At 41.3% G+C, this 19,397-nt stretch overlaps 1 protein-coding gene across 2 annotated transcripts in view; it reads right to left on the minus strand.

The window, feature by feature from the left end:
* STAC3 (SH3 and cysteine rich domain 3) overlaps positions 1 to 8,567 on the minus strand; it is a 31,639-nt gene extending 23,072 nt beyond the window's left edge. For both annotated transcript variants that reach the window (XM_081319910.1, XM_081319912.1), the window contains exons 1-2: positions 8,422 to 8,567; positions 2,077 to 2,146 (exon numbers count right to left, since the gene is read on the minus strand). In XM_081319910.1, the coding sequence (XP_081176036.1) occupies positions 2,077 to 2,145 (69 nt within the window). In that variant the 5' untranslated portion in view covers position 2,146; positions 8,422 to 8,567. The remainder of the gene's footprint in view (positions 1 to 2,076; positions 2,147 to 8,421) is intronic.
* Positions 8,568 to 19,397: the final 10,830 nt, after the last annotated feature.

A 19,397-nucleotide genomic window follows, 5' to 3' on the forward strand; every position in this document is an offset into this window, starting at 1 on the left:
ACTAAATTACTATTTAACCTAGCAAAATAAAATGTCACTGGATAGTTGGAAGACCTATCAGGATATGACAGATGGGGACAAAAGCACGAGAAACAGAAGCAGCTTTTCAATTTGGAGAAAGGCAGAGTTCGGACCTATGAGTTTAGCTGGATTAGAAGCAGTTGGTGGAGTTACACTCAATTTTAGACCTGCATCCTGATTTGCTGGGTTTCTGTTTATTATTTTAAATACAGGAGCTGAACAGGATGCACAGGTAAGCATATAAATTAATCACCAATTACCATGGGTCATAGGCTTATTTGATAATACCATAGGTTTATTAGTGGATCCGTAATCAGTTAATAGTGGCTTCATATATTACATGCCTCACTGACAAGAATCTGTGCATCCACATATAACGACTCACTTTTCTAGTGTTTGTACTTCCATGCTAATGTCCAGAACTCACAGAAAGAAATCATGCCTTTATCCAAAAGCTAGCTCATCTTTCCACATGAAATTCCTCTTAGATAAGCTTGCTAAACGTCTTTGTAATACCAAAACTTATCCATTCTCTGCAGTTTTCAGGAATTCCATGAACCTTTAAAAGATTGCCACAATTATGCAGCTTAAATATTTTTGAACGCTTCACTGGGACAGTTATCCCCCAGTACAGAAATCTGATCTCCTTTTTGCAAAGTTCCACGATGCTGTGCAGTTTTCAACCAGGTTGCAATTTCATTCCTAGGTGTAATTTTGCCACTTAAATAGGATTTGGAAGTATGCTTCTTGAACAGCAGGTTTTCATATGTATCCACAATCCCCCCCCTTTTTTTAAAAAAAAGGAAAGGGAATCCTAAAGTGTCTACTGGCAACTTCAATTTCAAAACAATACCTGTACTTGAATTTGAAAGACCACCATATAGAAGTGGGGCAAACATTTGCTCTAGTCCTAGAGATAGGGTTAGATCTGATGAGTTACTAGATGACAATATTTTTTTGATGGCAAGAAGATTTTGAAAATGAAACCAATTATCTTGATAGGAGTGGATTTTTCCCCACTGAAGATCTTCCAGCTGGAGAGGAACTTAGGATAAAGCTTTGGCTTTATTAAATTATTTTAGGAGCCTGATAATGGGGTCTTCAAAACCTTCTTCGATTGAACTAAACTATTAATTTACCCCCATGGATGTTTTTATTTGGTACGGTGGGGTTATATCAGAGTTTGTGTTCTCATAAGCAAGGTGGTGTGGAAGAACTGTGCTTTGCATAGAAGATAAGAAAAATCCTTAGAGTGTCTGTGCTGCTACATCATTCCATTATAGATTGCTCTGTCAGGTGCCTTCCCTTTTACCTCTACTTGAAAATTATGAATGACATTATTAATGCATCATTAACAACTTCTTCTTCATAGCATATTGACCTCTGTTCAAGAAAATACATTCTCAAAAATCCCATTGGGCAAGCCTTATGCTGGACCACAGAAGAAAGAACTTTGCTAAATTTGAGGCTGGACAAGTGGGACCAATGGCAGCAACTTTAGCCTTTGGCAGAAATAATGTTAAGGTAGCTTCTCCAGTGATGAAACACAATGGATTAATTGAAAGAAATGTGTTCCTGGTGAACACCATAGATGTGGTTTAGGATAGGCCATGGGTAGGCAACCTTGGCTCTTTTACAACTTGTGGACTTCAACTCCCAGAATTCATGAGTTGTCCTGAGCTGTGCTGACTCAGGAATTCTGGGAGTTGAAGTCCACAAGTCATAAAAGAGCCAGGGTTGCCTACCCCTGGGATAGGCTATGGCCTTACTCCAAAGGATGGGATTGGTTGCAGCCATCATGGCCAAAGGCTGTCATTAAAAGGTTCTGGCATCATTGGACTTTCTGAATAGCCATTTCTCTCCAGAGCAGATTTTCAACCTTGTGCCTTCCAAATATACTTAGACTACAACTTCCAGACTTCTCAACCAATAATTCAAAATATCCAGAGGACAGAAGGTTGGAAAAGACTCCAGAAAGACCCTGTGGCTGATTGTGGAGGAATTAGGAGATAGGATTTGCACCCTTACCCTCTGAAAATACCCCATAAGACTTACCCCTTCTGGAGATTTCCCCCTTATAGATGTGGGTGAAGCTGATGGCTCAAGAATCTCTTTTTCTGTCATACTGCACACACACAAAAAGAGAACACATGCAAAGATAAAATACAAACATAGAAGAAAAGTCGGTATTTTATCTGGTTGGATCGTGATGCTAGTTCAAAGTATATATCCAATATTTTTGATATACTGGCAATAGCAGTCTATAATTCCTCACCGTGAGGAAATGAATGCTTAAATGTCAAAATTACAGGCCTGTTTGAAAATGCACATTGGATTTAAACCTAACTCAGGTTTGTCCCCAGAATGCAATTCAGCATCAACGCCTAACCATAGACCTAAAAAAAACCTATAAAAATAGTTTTGAACACATAGAGAATAGCTTTCATTCCAATAATTATTGCCCTCTTTTAACTGATACAATAGAGACGATACAGAATTCATCAGACCAAAAGGGAATTTAATAAGACGTCAAATAATAAGACGTCAAATCTATACAATCATGAGCATTTTGTTGCATCATTTTAAATGCAAATGGGAATGGGAAAACAAATTACCACTGCCTATGGACAATTACTGCCTTATTAATCTACATAACATTTTCCTTTTGACAGCAGAGCAAAATGCCACCCCGGCTCAGTTTTATCAATTTTATTTTTCATTATTTCAAAAGCCTTATTCCCAATACCACTTTTGAAGCTGAATGCAGTTACTGGATCAACACATATTTAGCCTTCCAAATAACTTCTTCACTGCATCTATTATCTATTATCTTTAATAAAGCAGTCTGCCACAGTTCTGTCCAAAATAAATCCCTTGTCTCTTAATTTTATGGAGAAGTTCTAAAGTATGAGCGATATAGGCTTATGAATGGAGAGAAAATCTTACTCTATGATGAGTAATCAATACGGTATTCACAAACGATTAAGGGTCATTTCCCAACTAGTGATTCATAATATTATTTAGAGTCAGTCGACCATCAACGTGCCAGAATAATAGCAGCAACAATAGGCTTTGTATCATTTCATTGATAGATGACCTATTACAGGGGTCTTCAAACTTGGCCCTTTTATGACTTGTAGACTTCAACTCCCAGAATTCCTCAGCCAGCATGCCTAGCTGAGGAATTCTGGGAGTTGAAGTCCACAAGTCATAGAAGGGCCAAGTTTGAAGATCCCTGACCTATTAAGATGCTATAAGTCATTACTGGGTAAGAGAATTTCAGTTCTATTCCCTTTAGGATGAAGTGACATGATCATCTCTACTTGGCCCAGGAGTATTCACTCTGACTGGTTTTCTTGTCCCCAATAGGAAATGATGGGGTGAACTAGAGATCCATTACATGCAGAATATCTGTTCTCTCCATAAGCTCCAGTTCCTCCTCTTTCACTGGAGAAATTAAGCCATTTTTGGAAAGGAAATATGTAAAAAAAAAAGATTGAGATTGGTTGGAATATCTCTGGCAGCAAATATGACAGTATCTTGTTGAGCTTTAAGAAGTTTATGATGACATAAACTTTACTGCAACTATAGCCTACTTCATTTAATGCATGGAGGATTACCTTGAGATAGGAATATAAAGGCATCCATCTGGCTGCCTTTTTATGCATGACCAGCTGTTCCCCATATTAACTTATGGCTATGAGGTTGTGTTTTTTTTAAAGAGACTTAAGATCCTGTCGTGAAACCCAATAGTTGATACACAATTTAGCAGCTATCAATTGGGAACCATTTTCCATGAATAGAAGGCAGAGGGAGGATGGCAACATTTGAAATGCTGGCCTCCCTGCCTGCTACGGTACAGAGGGAAGTCATGATATGAGAATGAACATTCTTTCCAGGCTCAGCTATCAAATTAAGGAGAGAGAAAGCTAAATCTTTTTTTTCCCTTAATGCACTAACCAAATGTAAACTACCGAATGCTTCAAAAGCTTTCTTTTAGCCTCCAGAGCTTCTCTAAAATTTGGTACAAAATTTAAATTGCTAACGAGACAAAAGGGAAGCATTATTAAAAGCACGAGGAGTTAACCATTGCAATGGTATTTAGCTAACTATGGAAATTAAATCAAACTTACTTTCCATCTTTGTATGGCCAAACACTAGAACTTTTTGGAGTCTAATCTCTGCCCGGCTTGCCACTCAAAGGCCAAGATATCCCTTGGCATGCCCCAAAAGGTCATATTTCTCTGACAAACCTTTGTGTGCACGGTGTTGGAATGCTCCTCTTTAAAAGTCAACTGCAATTCTAAATCTTCAGCCTAACTCTATTACTTGCAGAAAACAGGATCCAAACCAATCTAGTAAGCAGAGATGGGCAGTAAAATATTTTTGAAGTGAAAGACTAGTTTTCAGAGCTTATTGATTCTGATTTGTTGAGATAAGTGGTTTTACTCAAATGGAAAGGGGCAATTTATTCAAGCGGTATTTCTCAATTTGTTTTGCAAATTAGAGCAGCCCATTCAGGCTTTCAATCCTGCAAGCCCATTGTGAAAGGTCTGACTAATTTTGGCCAGGGTTTCCTCCCCCAGAAGAACAAAAACATGTCTTGCATGTATCTAGCAAGGAATGAAGAATTCAACTTTTTGATACTTTTAGAAAAAAATGAAGGACCACAGCTTAGAACAGTGGCTCCCAACCTTTTCTATGCTCCGCACCCCTAGAACGCTTCTGATGTTTTCTCGCACCCTTTACGAAAGTTCGAAATAACGGCAACGAATTATGCATACTGTATACACTATAATTTTGAAAACCCAAGTTCTCTCACCCCCTGGAATATCGTCTCACACCCCCAGTTGGGAACCCCTGGCTTAGAGCATTGCTGGAAAGATATCCAGCAGTCTTTTTTTCTATATCAAAGTGCTGGAAGCCAACAACATCCAGAAGCTCCATCTGATGAATTATTTGGCTGGGAATTATGGAAAGTGCCGTCCCAACATATTTGGAATGTGCCAGGTTAGAGGGGAAAAAAACTGTCCTAGGCACATAGTATTTTAAGGACATAGCAACTTAAAGTCCTCAGCTTAGCTCGAATCTGGAAAGGACGTTAGTCTTTTGCGGCAGGTCAGAACAAGGGACATTGCAAGGATTACAGGAATGCTGTACTTCATCATTGTAGGGCATAATAATCACATTTGGAAAGCCTGCCATTTTCCCTCTGGCCCTTCTTATTCCAAACTAAACCAAGGTTGAAATTACTTTTAATTTCTCTTTCATGCTTTCCCTCGGGACAACTCAGTTGTCTTTTATTTCCCAAAGTTATCTCTCCATTCCCCTAAATCAGGGGTCTTCAAACTTGGCCCTTTTATGACTTGTGGACTTCAATTCCCAGAATTCCTCAGCCAGGCAGGCTGGCTGAGGAATTCTGGGAGTTGAAGTCCACAAGTCATAAAAGGGCCAAGTTTGAAGAGCCCTGACCTAAATGAAGTGAACTCTGCTCTTCCTTTTTCCAGCCCTCCCCTTTTGGAAATTCCTCAGGGCTGACATGTAAGGGAATTCTCTGCATCGGGATCCCCTGTTCGTGTCATAGGATTCCTAAAATTTTAGAACAATCCAAGAAGCCCTACAGGACAGGTTCGCCCTAGAAGCACACAAGCACCTCAATAGGATATATGAAGTCTAGTAGTAGTGACAGGAAAATCTCCTTGGCATACAATCTGTTTCTTTCCCACACTCACTTTTCACTGTGCACAAAGACACAGGAGGGAAAAAAAGCACTGGGCACTAGCTGTGGGTAAATAGCACCAAGCTTAGGTTTTAGCTTAAAACCCATTAGAAATAAGCGGAAACCAACTATAAAATTGAATATATATGATTCAATCAAAGTAAATGCTATATTCAAATTAGACACAGTCCTTGTCAAAACTGATTGAAGCCTGGCTTGTAAAAAAAATGACTGAAATTGGTACCGCTTTCAGGCTGTCAGTCTTTCGAAAATCCATCACCATCGATCCTCTTTGCAAATAGGATGTTTTGTTCCAACCAAGGAACAACCTCAGAGCTTTATTTTTTCATTTTACTATATATCAGGAGAAAAGCAAATGCAATCATTTCCTTTCACAGGATTTAGAGCAAATATTAGTTCTGTGTTGTGCTATCATACAGTGTTTGCATTCCACTGCTAACTACAGGATGGGAAAAAGCCAAATACTATTTAGAGAATTGGCTCTCTCTTCCCCCGCCCCCCAGGAAGGATGTATTTTCAGCCAATCTCTCAGGTTGTACATAGACCCCCCCTAATTACCACTTATCTAGGAACTTTGCCAGTTAGTACAGATTAGTTATCACTGATTAATTATTCAGAGATGCTACTGTAAGTTCAGCTGGTAAAATGGCAGACTATGGCATGGATGAAAAAGAGATGACAATTCAAGTTACACATTGTGAATACACGCCTATTTTAAAAATCCATTCTAAAGAGCGTTTTCTAACTAACCGCAAGAATCATAACACAAAGGACACATTTCTGTTATAGATTTATGCTGGAAATAAGTGCCATGGCTCCTTTTGCTAAGAATCTTAGGAACTGTAGTTTGATTAGATTCCTGAGAAAGCATGACTGCTAAAACACCCTTAAATCTATAATGAAATCTCCAGAAAGGACTTCCAGGATGGAGTTTATGGGATCACGTACGGCAGCCAAAATTCAAAGATAAAGCTCTTTTATTTCCCTGCCCTACTGCTCTTCCTAAAGGCAAATATGGAAAGGAGCAATTCATTATGATTAAAGAAAATCAAAGGAAATATCAATTCTTGAAAAGCAGCTGTATCTCATACCAGACCAGAAATAAGTTATTCTGCAGTTAGTGCCAGGTAAAAATCAGATTAGATACAGCACTGAAGGAGTAGAAGCTAACTGTTTCTTGTATATCAGCTAGGAATCTCTGTGTCTCGTTTCTAGGCAATTAGAGACACATTTATTTATTTATTTATTATTCCAATCTATTTTGATTACCCAGGAAAAAGGAAAGGGCAATTTGTACACACTCAAGAGGTTATCTACTCTTAGTATTCCTGTAGGCCATGATTGTCTGACCTTTTGGCTTGCCTGGGCTGCATTGAATAAAGAATTGTCTTGGGCCAAATATAGAATAGAGTTAAGCTATATAAATAACAAACTTCCTTTATTTTTTAAATAATTTTTATTATCGTCTGAGGCCACATTACTAACTGTCCAGGGCCACATGCAGTCATGGGTCACAGGCTGAATTTAGGCCTTGTCACACATCCGACTTGAAATATTTGAATTAATACTAAGGGCAAAGACCACAGAATTCCCTTCCCCCCCACCCCGCCCTCTGGAAATACATCTGGCCACCTAGTTTCCCACCATATCCCAAAGGGCTATTGCTTATCAGTACCAGGAGTGAGCCCCATTATCAAACAAGGAGGGGGGAAATGCCTTTTTTTTCTTTCCTCTGATCCTCACATTATCACCTCAACTTTTATGACAAGGTTAGGGAGTGGCCAATCCCAAGCCCAGCTCATGTCTGCCATCAGCCATGTTAGTGCAGCTTCTCAGTGGGAAAACACTGGGGCTTTCCAATGCATCTCTGTACCTCCAGAATTTCTGATTGCTCCCAAATGGACAGAAAGCCGTCTGCAATGGCCTTGGCAGCCCAGCCCTTCCCCAAATTCTTATGGCTTTTGTCATGTCTTGCTGAACATCCACTCAGACATTGCCATAAGTTCCAATCCAGGGCTGTATGGAGAATGAACCTGCCTCCAGCACTGACGGTCCAAATTCTCCTCAGAATTTAGCTTCTCCCCTTTCCATTCTGGACCCGTGGTGTCCCCCACAGTAAATCGTTGCTCACATTTCAAGCTAGGAAGCAGGCCCTTTTATCTTGCCTCCTGGAAGCTGCAAAGGGCCACAGATTGAAACCTCAACCCCGTTCCTTCTCAGAATGAGACTTGTTGAGCTGGTAACAGGTGCCAAAACCTATCTCTGCAGAACTGAAACATCTGGAAAAAACAGTCTGGCAAAAATGAAGTTTTAGGCCAGAAGCTCAAATTACAAGTTACGGTATACAAGGATCCCACAATATTCCCTGGTTTACAGGCGGTCATAAAATGCCACGCTTCTGTTGTGATACCAGCCCCTCTCCAGATCCTCTAGAATTCAGCCATTTTTGACCTCCATAAATTGGACAGATACAAATACATGTCTCAAATACAGAAAGCATAAAGAAGGAGAAACAAGAAGCCACACTTTCACGGATGGCGCTTTATTCTCTAGCTCTGCAGGTCTCAGAATAAAAAAAGATTAACTTTGTATCTCTGGAAAAAAAAGAATAACTTATAAAGAATGAAACTAGAAAGGGGAGGGGAGGGGGAAATACTTACTTTCTAAAAGAAAGGGGGTACTCCTGTTAGTGGTATCTTTCCCAAACGGTCCCAAACTCAGCTCTCTTCTCCCCAACAGATCGTCTACAGATCTGCCAAAGATAAATTCAATTTTCCTTTTGGGGCTCAAGATGCAAACGCTTCGGTTGTTCCCAGCCGCAGTGACAGGGCAAGAAAGGAACGAACAGCTGCCCTCCATGGGCAGGGCTGACACAGAGAAATCTGAGCCTGAATTTGGATATGAGTTGCAGGCCAAAAACAGGGCCAAAGGAGGCAGTAGCCGATCAGATCCGCCCAGCCCTTGGAAGACCTGGAAGGGCTGAGATTTGCCCCCAAACGGCCCAGAGATGGGTTGCGTTGCCCAAGAGGAGAAACAAATTCTGACTGTTTAGTGCTGCAAAAGTTTGCACCCATCAGGATGTCTCCAGTTGAGACTTCTCATTGGTGTAGGTTGCTTGCTGAAAGTTAGATAAAACATGGGCTTGATTTTTCATCTCCCCCTCTCTGGATTGCAGAATTTTTCATAAAAGCACCTAGCAGCAACATTATAACGTTATAAAATCCACCCCACTTCTCACCCCCCACTTCCCATATCTTCTGAACTGCCCGTTTCCAAACTGGAAATAAAACCTCTTTCTTTTTTTCTTTTAGCCAAGTTGCCTCTTTAGATGTTGGATCCAAGGTGTGACAGCAGAAATCCCAGCTTCTCTTGAAAAGCAATACGATTTGGTTAGCCAATGCAGTTTCATGGATAAGTGATCGACTGGCCAAGAGGAGAGCTGGGTTCTAGTCCACCCTTGGCCACCAAAGCTCACTGGGTGATTTTTGGCCAGTTATTCAGCCTTCACCTACCTCCCAGGATGCTTGTTGCGAGGGAAATGGAAGGAAGTAGTACTTCCATTGTTTATCCAGTGGATAAGCAATAAATAAATAAAAGTACAGTCAAGCTCCTTTACAGGGTTGTTGTTAAAAGAGAAAGTACTAAATACACTCCTTCAAGCTGAATAAAAGGTAGAATATAAATCGAAATCAATAAATAAAAAAGACCAGAGGACTGAGATACAATTTTTCTCCAACAAGCTTGGCCTATTGTACATGCCTGACATTTCAAGTTGTGTTCAAATCTCAGAAAATGAATGGTGTCCATAAGAAGCCTATAGCAGAAAAAGTAGTTATTCACTTCAGAGATGGACTAGCAGTCGTTGCAGCTGAAATCAAATAAATCTGGAAAGTCCTAGCTTTCGCAAGGCTGGCCTGAAGCAAGGAACTGAATGCACCTGGCCTCTCCTTTGCCAATTCCAGGATTCACACTAGTTTCAGGGAATTTCCAAACTCATAATGGTAGGAAATAGTTGGCAGTGCCAGTGAATTTTTTTTCTTTTTCTGGTCACTAAAAAACGGACCTAACAAGGAACAAAACCTTGTTTCCCCAGCTAGAAGGTGGGGCTTAAGACTTCTTCCTGTTACTTTATTTGCATGCCACTCAGAGTCACTTTCGTGAAATCAGTGGCTATGTACCTTGTGTGAACAAACAAGCAACTATTTCTTGTTGGTACTGTTAATGTGGAGTGTTTTTCCACCCCTGCAATTAGTTGTGAGTCTCTTTCTGAAGGATCCTTGTTCTGATTCTGGCTGGATTGTTTATATAGGCTTTGGTTGGCTCTATTGCTCTCCTTTTGGTCTCCTTTTTTGTCTGCTTCCTGGGGTATCTCATTCTTCTGCATCAGCCTTCTTCAAAGTAGGCAAGGATCTTGGCCATTGGAGAGTTTTTGCCATGGATACTGCCCACAGTTGGTCTGGCTGCCAGTGAATCAGGTTTGCTCTGTCCTACTTGTCTCCTGCACAATTTCACTATATGAATTCTTCTCTGACAATAGAATGGAATGGTGTTGTGATTCAGGGTCAGCCTGTGGGTTCGGCAGTTGGGTCGGACGACTCAGAGGAGGAGGAGGAGGGGGGTGTTGAAGAGCTTGCTGAGGGGATTGGACAGCTTGATGAGAGCCCCCAGCCAGGCCCCTCTCATCTGGTCACGACGCAGACCCAGCTGTGTGAGCCTGACAGCGTGGATGAAGATGACCCACAGCTGGCCCTGTTCAAGGACGCCCGACGCAGGAGGCAGTCAATCAGGAGTAAACAGAGGAAGGCAATGGGGCTCCTCGGAAGGAGGCAGAGAGAAGCCACGCCCTGAACTGTATTTAAGGGGGAATGCGTGGGAGGGCTGGTTTGCTGAAGGCAACCGCTTGAAAAGCTCCTGTTTCTTGGTTTGTGTCTTGTTCTATTTGTTTTTGTAGCAATAAATTTGGCAGGCGTAATTCCAGCCTCTTGCCTTCTTGTAAAAGGGGTTGTCCCTGCCTTTTCTGCAGGGCCGGTAGCAGGCTGGTACAGAACAAATGGAATGGAATAGAAATATTCTTTATTGGCTAAGTGTGAACGAACGCACAAGGAATTTGTCTACAGTGCATAAGCTTTCCATATACATACAGCAAAAAGACCCATAAATCATAAAATGCAACCAACAAAGTGACAGTCATAAGATACCAATAGGTAATAGGAAAAATGAGAAGAATAGTAATACAGTCCTGCTACCATGGTTAAATATCTTCAGGCATAGACAGTGCTGTGGGAATTATGTATTTAGCGGAGTGAAGGCATAGGGAAAAAAACTGTGTCTAATTGTTTTGGCATGCAATGCCCTGTAGCAACATCCTGAGGGGAGAATTTAAACATTTATGTCCAGTATGTGAGGGGTCTGTAGGTATTTGCGCATCCCTCTGCAGTATACATGTCCTCAGTGGAAGGCAGGCTGGTTACAATTGTTTTTTTTTATGCATAACTATCTATCCGTTGACATCTGTGCCTGTCCTGTTCGGTTGCTGTACCAAAGCAGACAGTTACAGAAGTACTAATGACAGACTCAACCATTCCTCTGCAAAACTGTATCAGCAGATCCTTGGGCAGTTTGAGTTTTCTGAGTTGACGCAGGAAGAACATTCTTTGTTATTATTATTATTATTTATTAAATTTTTATACCGCCCTTCTCCCGAAGGACTCCCGGTGAACAGGGCATATAAATAGAAATACAAAAGTTAAAAAAAGAATTAAATAATTGCCCAATTAAAACAATCAGAATATAAAACCCATTAAAACCCTAATGTTCCCCCATCAGGCCAGGCCAGCTTGTTTGAATAAATGGGTCTTTAACCCGCGCCGAAAGGAGCGAAGATCCGGTGCCGTCCGGAGCTCAACCGGCAGTTGGTTCCATGAAGCCGGGGCGCCCACAGAGAAGGCCCTCCCCCTGGGGGCCACCAGCCAGCATTCTCTGACCGGAGGCACCCTGAGGAGGCCCTCTCTGTGGGAACGCACAGGGTGGAGGGGAGTCGACGCCGGCAGCAGGTGGTCCCCGAGGTATTCCGGACCCATGCCATGTAAGGACTTAAAAACCATCACCAAGACCTTGAACCTCACCCAGAAGACAACTGGTAACCAATGCAGCTCGCGGAGCAAAGGTGTAACATGGGAGTACCGGGAAACTCCCAAGACAACTCTCGCGGCCGCATTCTGTACCAGTTGGAGCCTCCGAGTGGTCTTCAAGGGAAGCCCCATGTAAAGAGCATTGCAGTAGTCCAGACGAGAGGTCACGAGCGCATGAGTGACCATACACAGGGAATCCCGGTCCAGATAGGGCCGCAACTGACGCACCAGGCGAACCTGAGCGAAAGCCCCCCTAGTCACGGCTACTATGTGATCTTCTAGAGTAAGCCGTGAATCTAGGAGGACTCCCAAGTTTCGAGCCCTATCCACGGGGGGTAAAAACTCACCCCCCATAGAAAGAGATGGAACATTTTGAATGTCCGGGGATGCCGGAATGTACAGCCACTCGGTCTTGTCAGGGTTGAGCTGAAGTCTGTTCCTCCCCATCCCGACCCGAACCGCCTCCAGGCAACGGGACATCACATCGAGGGCATCACTGGGGTGGTTTGGGGTCGAAATGAAAAGTTGGGTATCATCAGCATATTGATGATACCCAACTCCAAAACCACGAATGATCTCACCCAGCGGTTTCATGTAGATGTTAAACAGGAGAGGCGAGAGGACCGATCCCTGAGGAACTCCACAAACGAGAGCCCTTGGGGTCGACCTCTGCCCCCCTGCCAACACCGACTGCGAGCGTCCCAGGAGATAGGAGGAGAACCACTGAAGAACTGTGCCTCCCACTCCCAGTCCCCTGAGACGCCGCAGCAGGATACCATGGTCGATGGTATCGAAAGCCGCCGAGAGGTCTAATAGGACTAGGACAGAGGAATGTCCTCTGTCCCGAGCCCTCCAGAGATCATTCACCAGAGCGACCAATGCCGTCTCCGTGCTGTACCCGGGCCTGAAGCCCGATTGGGACGGGTCCAGATAATCCGCTTCATACAGAACCAGAGGGAGCTGATGCGCCACCACACTCTCAACAACCTTCGCAAGAAAGCGAAGGTTGGAGACCGGATGAAAGTTGTTTAACACAGCTGGGTCCAAGGCAGGCTTCTTGAGGAGAGGTCTCACCACCGCCTCCTTCAAGACGGTGGGGAAATTACCCTCACTCAAAGAAGCAGATATAACTGCCTGGAACCAGCCTCGTGTCCTCTCCCTAGCTGCATAAGCCAGCCAAGAAGGGCACGGGTCCAATAAACATGTGGTGGAGCTCAACCTCCCCATAATCCTGTCCACTTCCTCAGGGGTCACAGAGTCAAACTCCTCCCAGATAACATTGACAAGACCGCCCGTGTCCTGATTGTCGGACTCTGCCCAGCTGGAGTCCAAACCGGTCCGAATCCGAGCGATTTTATCCGACAGATGTTGACCAAACTCCTCGGCACGACCCTGCAAGGGATCCTCCCTCACCTCCTGATTAAGGAGTGAGTCACCCTAAACAGGGCGGCCGGGCGATTATCTGCAGACGCGATGAGGGCAGAGAAGTAATTACACCTCGCCGCCCTCATCGCTGCGAGATAAGACCTAATATAGGTTCTTAGTCACAACCGGTCGGATTCAGATCGGCTGGACCTCCAACAGCTCTCTAGGCCCCGTTTCCGACGCTTCATCTCCCGGAGCTCCGCGGAGAACCATGGAGCTCGTTGGGATCTGCACCGGGTCAGGGGCCGCAAGGGTACAACTCGGTCAAGTGCCTCAGTGGCTGCCCTTTTTAATGACGATTCTAATAAATCTAGACAGCACACTAAAAAGCAGAGACATCACCCTGTCAACAAAAGTGCGTATAGTCAAGGCTATGGTCTTCCCAGTTGCAATGTATGGCAGTGAAAGTTGGACCATAAGAAAGGCTGAGCGCAAAAGAATTGAGGCCTTTGAACTCTGGTGCTGGAGAAGACTTCTGCGAGTCCCTTGGACTGCAAGGCGATCAAACCGGTCAGTCCTAGAGGAGATCAACCCTGACTGCTCTTTAGAAGGCCAGATCCTGAAGCTAAAACTCAAATACTTTGGCCACCTAATGAGGAGGAAGGACTCACTGGAGAAGAGCCTAATGCTGGGAAAGATTGAGGGCAAGAGAAGAAGGGGACGACAGAGAATGAGGTGGCTGGATGGAGTCACTGAAGCAGTAGGTGTGAGCTTAAATGGACTCCAGAAGATGGCAGAGGACAGGAAAGCCTGGAGGAACATTGTCCATAGGGTCGCGATGGGTCGGACACGACTTCGCAACTAACAACAACAACGTTATTTATTTTATTTAAAATATGTATACAGCTGCCCATCTTCTAACTAATTCTGGGCAACTTCCAATCAGTAATTATATAACATATAACATCATATTATAAAACTAAACACATTACAGCATTAAAACAAAAAAGAAAGACTTAGTGCTAAGACAAACTTCTAATGTGCAATTAATTCACTCTTATCCCAGTGCCTGGGGGGAAAAGCCAAATCTTCAAAACTTGCTAATGAGGGTAGAAGCCTTTCGAATTTCAGAGGACAAAGTGTTCCACAGGGCAGGAGCTGCTATGGAAAAGGCATGTTTCCCATTCTTATCAGATGTTATAATACTGCTTCTTAATTCTACTAACAGTTCTCTGAAATTCTTTATGGTCCTTCCTGAGATGTTTCTGTCTCGTCTTTGACTTCTCCAATTGACAACTTCCACCAATTTTTCTGACATCCTGTTTGCTTTCTTCCATTTCTTGGTCTTCGGCAGTCTTTTTTCACATTTGTCCCTTTTTTATTTCATTCCACAGTTCCTCTGGTTCCTTTCAGTTAGGCTTAAGACATTAAAGGAATTCCTGATGTTCTTGAAATGGTAGGTATAAGCTCAAGATCACGTAGTGGAAACTGGCAGGCTTTTTCCTTCCTCCTGTATTTGGCTTGGAACTTGCAATGAAGAGTTTGTCATTTGCTCCAGAGTCGGCCTCTTTGAGCTCTCTGGCCCAGGCTGAGGATTAATCTTATTTTAACTGGGGTTTTATTTATGCAGGGACAAATATAATTTTTTAAAATTTGTTTTTAACTTTTGTATCTTGGTTTTTTAATCACCCTGTAAACCTCCCTGAGTCCTTCGGGAAAGGGCGGTATATAAATGTAATAAAATAAATAAAAATAAAATATATGCTGCTATAACAGAAGGAAGGAACTTCTACCTCTTGTACCAATGATTTAACCAAACTGATTTCTGTGTACCTTGGATGGTGTCCATGTACATGGCATCATTTGGGTTGTTGGAAGACTATGTTGGCAACGAAGAAATTCACTGGACTGACAGACATTGATAAGCCGTTTTGCTTCATTTTGGTTACCTAAGCCATACAATCCAACTACATCTTCTTCCTTAATAGTTCCAGTTTTGGCATTCCAATCTTAGATCATAAACTTGAATAAACATTCTGTTAAAAAGATGTCTATGAAGTCTTAATTTTTATTAGGTCATTGACTGCATTTTGCCCAAACACTGTCCTTGTTAGATCTTTCCTTTGAATACACACTGCTATGATGTCTGAGTAATAAATGGCATCAAAATTGATACAAACATGAACATCCAACAACTGAAAGTTGTGCTTGACAGAGTGGCATGGAGACCGCTTGCCTATAAAGTCAACAAGAGTTGGACGTGACTGGTTAAAACAACAATAAACAGCATAATCCTCAGACTGAGTGTCCAATTTCAGTCCTTTTTGATTTGCCAATGCCTAAGATGTCAACATGTGGTGACCCTATTAATCTTTCATTGTGATGAACTTTCCCGTTCTTATTTGTGACATTTCATGTTTCTGTGATTCTGTCTTTGCCGCTTCAGATGTTCTTTCCCTGCATAACATCAGCAATTAGTTGCCCCCAGGCCAATTAATTAAGCCATGTCACATACATCCTTAGTATCAGAAACATCCTTAGCTGTTCTTCAATAGCATTTTGAGTGTCATCCAACCTGGGGAACCCATCATCTGGCACATTGTTATTCATTTTAATTCTGTCTTTTATGTGGCTTTCTTGGTAAAATAGATTCATAGTGCTTACTCCCAAGCACTATGAAATTATGCCCTTGGTGTCACTAAAATAATTTCATCTCCATTTCCAGCATGTTCTGATATTGCTGCTGCAATGTCAATGTGCTGAAATGTAAATGCCTTGCTTTTAGTTGAGCAGGTGAGATGATCTTCAGACTTTGGGTGACCCTATCGGATGTATATGTAGTTGACATCTACCCTCAGCATTCTTCCTTCACTCATCCCTTTGATGAATACACCTTCCATGATGAAGTAGCACAGCAGACTTGAGGGGGCCACCTTAATGAATTCACTAATAACCAAGTGATTCCTCATGCACTAAGATTCTGAATTGTACTGGTATTTACTAGCATACATCTAAAATTGTTGTAATTCTTACCTTTCTTGATTTTGCCCACTTGTATGGGATTTGATATTACTTTTGAGGACATGTACATTCTGAGTGCGCTGTAAATTACAACTTTTGAATGTGTTGTATACTACTGATGGCCAACTCGAAGGCTGAGTTGACATCTTGCACCAAATCAAGGATGAACAATCCATAGGCCATTTCTGTTAAGACAACACTCCAAAGTGTCAATTCTCAAGAGAACATTTCCTCCTAATAATGTAAAGGACAAAATAAATGCACAAAACTTTTCCACTCTACCCAGTCTACTAAGTTTGTACAAATGGTCAACTATTTTGGGCTCCCCCATTCTAACTGTGTCACAAGATTCCACCTGCAGAGTCCTTTGTTACGTTTTTCAATAAGTGTTTAACCATGGCTTGTTCATTAATCCATAATGGAACCAAACAAGTTATGTTAAGTCATTTGATTATGTGTACTATATATAATTCTAAAGTTTTCTGGAATACAATACAGGTAGTCCTCAACTTATGATCACAATTGAGCCCAAAATCTATCTAGCTAAGTGAAACATTTGTTAAATGAGTTTTGCTTCATTTTATGACTTTTCTTGCCACAGTCATTAAGTGAATCATTGCAGTTGTTAAGTTAGTAGCATGGCTGTTATGTGAACTTGGCTTCCCCATTGAATTTGCTTGTCAGAAAGTCACCCAAGGTGATCACATGACCCCGGGACACTGCAACCGTCATAAATATGCACCAGTTACCAAGCATCTGAATTTTGATCACATGACCATGGGATGCTGAACAGTTGTAAGTGTGAAAAATTGTCAGACTTCCGGTTTTTGCATCTGCAGCACATGGCCATGTGAAAGCGGTCCTCCGCTCCCCATGGCTAGTTTCTTCCTGCTTGGGGGACCCTAGATGGGTACGAAGTTGCCCCGGAGAGATGACTGTGAAGGAGGGGCACACCGTCGATCATGAAGTGAAGGCAATCGCTTCGTTTGATCCGGGGAAAGCCCTCCGAACCCGACAGGAGAAAGGCTAGTGTGAGATCAGCATCTAGTGCAAGCTGCTTGCAGCCGAAGTCCCAAAGCACGAATCTAAACATCGGTGAACAGTGTGCTTGGAATTGGTGACAGTACTGATCTTCTTTCTTCTATCTACTACTTAAATCCTTGAAAAGATCCCCAAAGCAAGTAAACCTCCAGAAGTGAAGGGATGGGACTATATCCCCATTCCCTTACAGATGGGAGCAGCAAATTAACATAAAAGGTGGAAAGAGATATACTAAAATTTGATTTAAAATATTTCAGTCTTGACAAATCTAGGAACTAAAAAACTGTCAAGATTATACCCTAAAAAATTTCTGATGGAATTATAAAAATATATAATAAAAATAACTTTTTGATTGAAAGAAAAACTGAAAAAGGAAATAACTCCTGACATCTAATGGAGAATCAGAGAATACAACACTAAGGACCCAGAAATTGGCAGAATGCCCAGAAAAAAAGAAAAAGTTGTTCCTTTGAATTGCAAATAACCTTGAAGACAGCTGGGAACAGAGGAAGAGCCAGCTATAAAATTAAAAAGTGTTTAAAAGAAAAAAAAAACCCAGCTGAACTGTTGCTTAAACCTAAGAACTGTTTATGGAAAGAAAGAAAAAAACCTTGGCTTGTTGGAGAATTTGCAGGAAGGATTTAAAGTGGCTTAATATACTGAATATACTGAATCTGTAATTTTGACTGACTGATAAATTGACTTTTGAATGAAAACATTGATGAAAGATTATTTGAAGGGGGGAGACAACATGGATATCACATATGTATCAAAAAATGACAGGGTGCCACATTCAATATTTTCTCCTGAAGGACTTAGCCTGGAAAATCAAGGCCCTCCAGAAGCAATACTTCCAGGCAAGATAAATACTTTTCCGGAGGAAATATATGTAATGTTAGGACAAATACAAATGACAATAGTTTCAAACCACGACGAAATTCGAAACAACTTTGAGGATTTAAATAAGCATATTTCCAATCTAAACCTACAATTAAAAAATACCCAGGAAATAACAGCAAAGGAACAAACAAATCAGACAGCAGATTACAAACTAGAAGAGTATGATCAAATTGATGAAATAACAAAGGAAAAGAATTACAATTTGACACAAACAGGAAAAAATCTACAAGGTTCTGATACAACAAGAAAAATGGAATTATTAGGAGAACTATTAAAGTTTGGGGGACAGAAAGAATTTATCTTACTTACTTCATCTTTTGTATGCCCAACAACATTTGTAAACATACAGGAACTGTTGGGTAAGCGGATTACATCAACTTGGAAAATTACTTGGCAAAAGAAGATCAGAGACAGATATAACAGATTTGACTCGCCCTACCAAATGGACTATTACGTGAATAAACATGTTTGAATATGGCTAAAACAGAGAATTTCAAACAAAAGGGGCCTTATAACAAGGATAATGAGATTTAAGTAATATAGTATGCTTTATAACATATTAAATGTTAAAATAGTAGGTTGATGTAACTTTTATTAATATATAATCATTTATATATTGAAATTATTAAGAATTATATTTTGGCTAAGATTGAAGAAGGAAAACACAAATGGGAGAAGGGAAGATCAAAGAAATGTATTATTAATTATATTAATTATGGAATTATCAAATTTCATCATTATTGACTGTTAATTATTATTGTCCTTTTTTTCTTGTTAAAATATAAACCAAGACAACATGCTGTACTTCAGGCACTGGAGATTCTTACAGTTAAAAACCAATAAAATATCTATAAAATGGTCATTTCACTTTTTTCACTGCTGTTGTAACTTTGAACAGTCACTAAATGAACTGTTGTTAAGTAGAGGACTATCTGTACAGTCTCCTGAACTGAACATAACCATTACAGAATTCTTTTAACCCGATACTTGATTGATACTGAAATATCATTTACCTGGAAATAAACTGCAACAGTTTTGCTTGCGTTAAGTGATGGATTCCATTCCTCCCATGAATTTTGAAAGAGAAGAAAATTATTTAGCCAAGATCTAGGTCTTTTACAATCCTACACAAAAGCTACCACACACAGAAACCAATTGAGAATCCTTATTACTGTAGC

This window comes from Vipera berus, assembly GCF_964194415.1.
Source record: "Vipera berus genome assembly, chromosome: 2".
In the NCBI taxonomy this organism is placed as follows: domain Eukaryota; kingdom Metazoa; phylum Chordata; class Lepidosauria; order Squamata; family Viperidae; genus Vipera; species Vipera berus.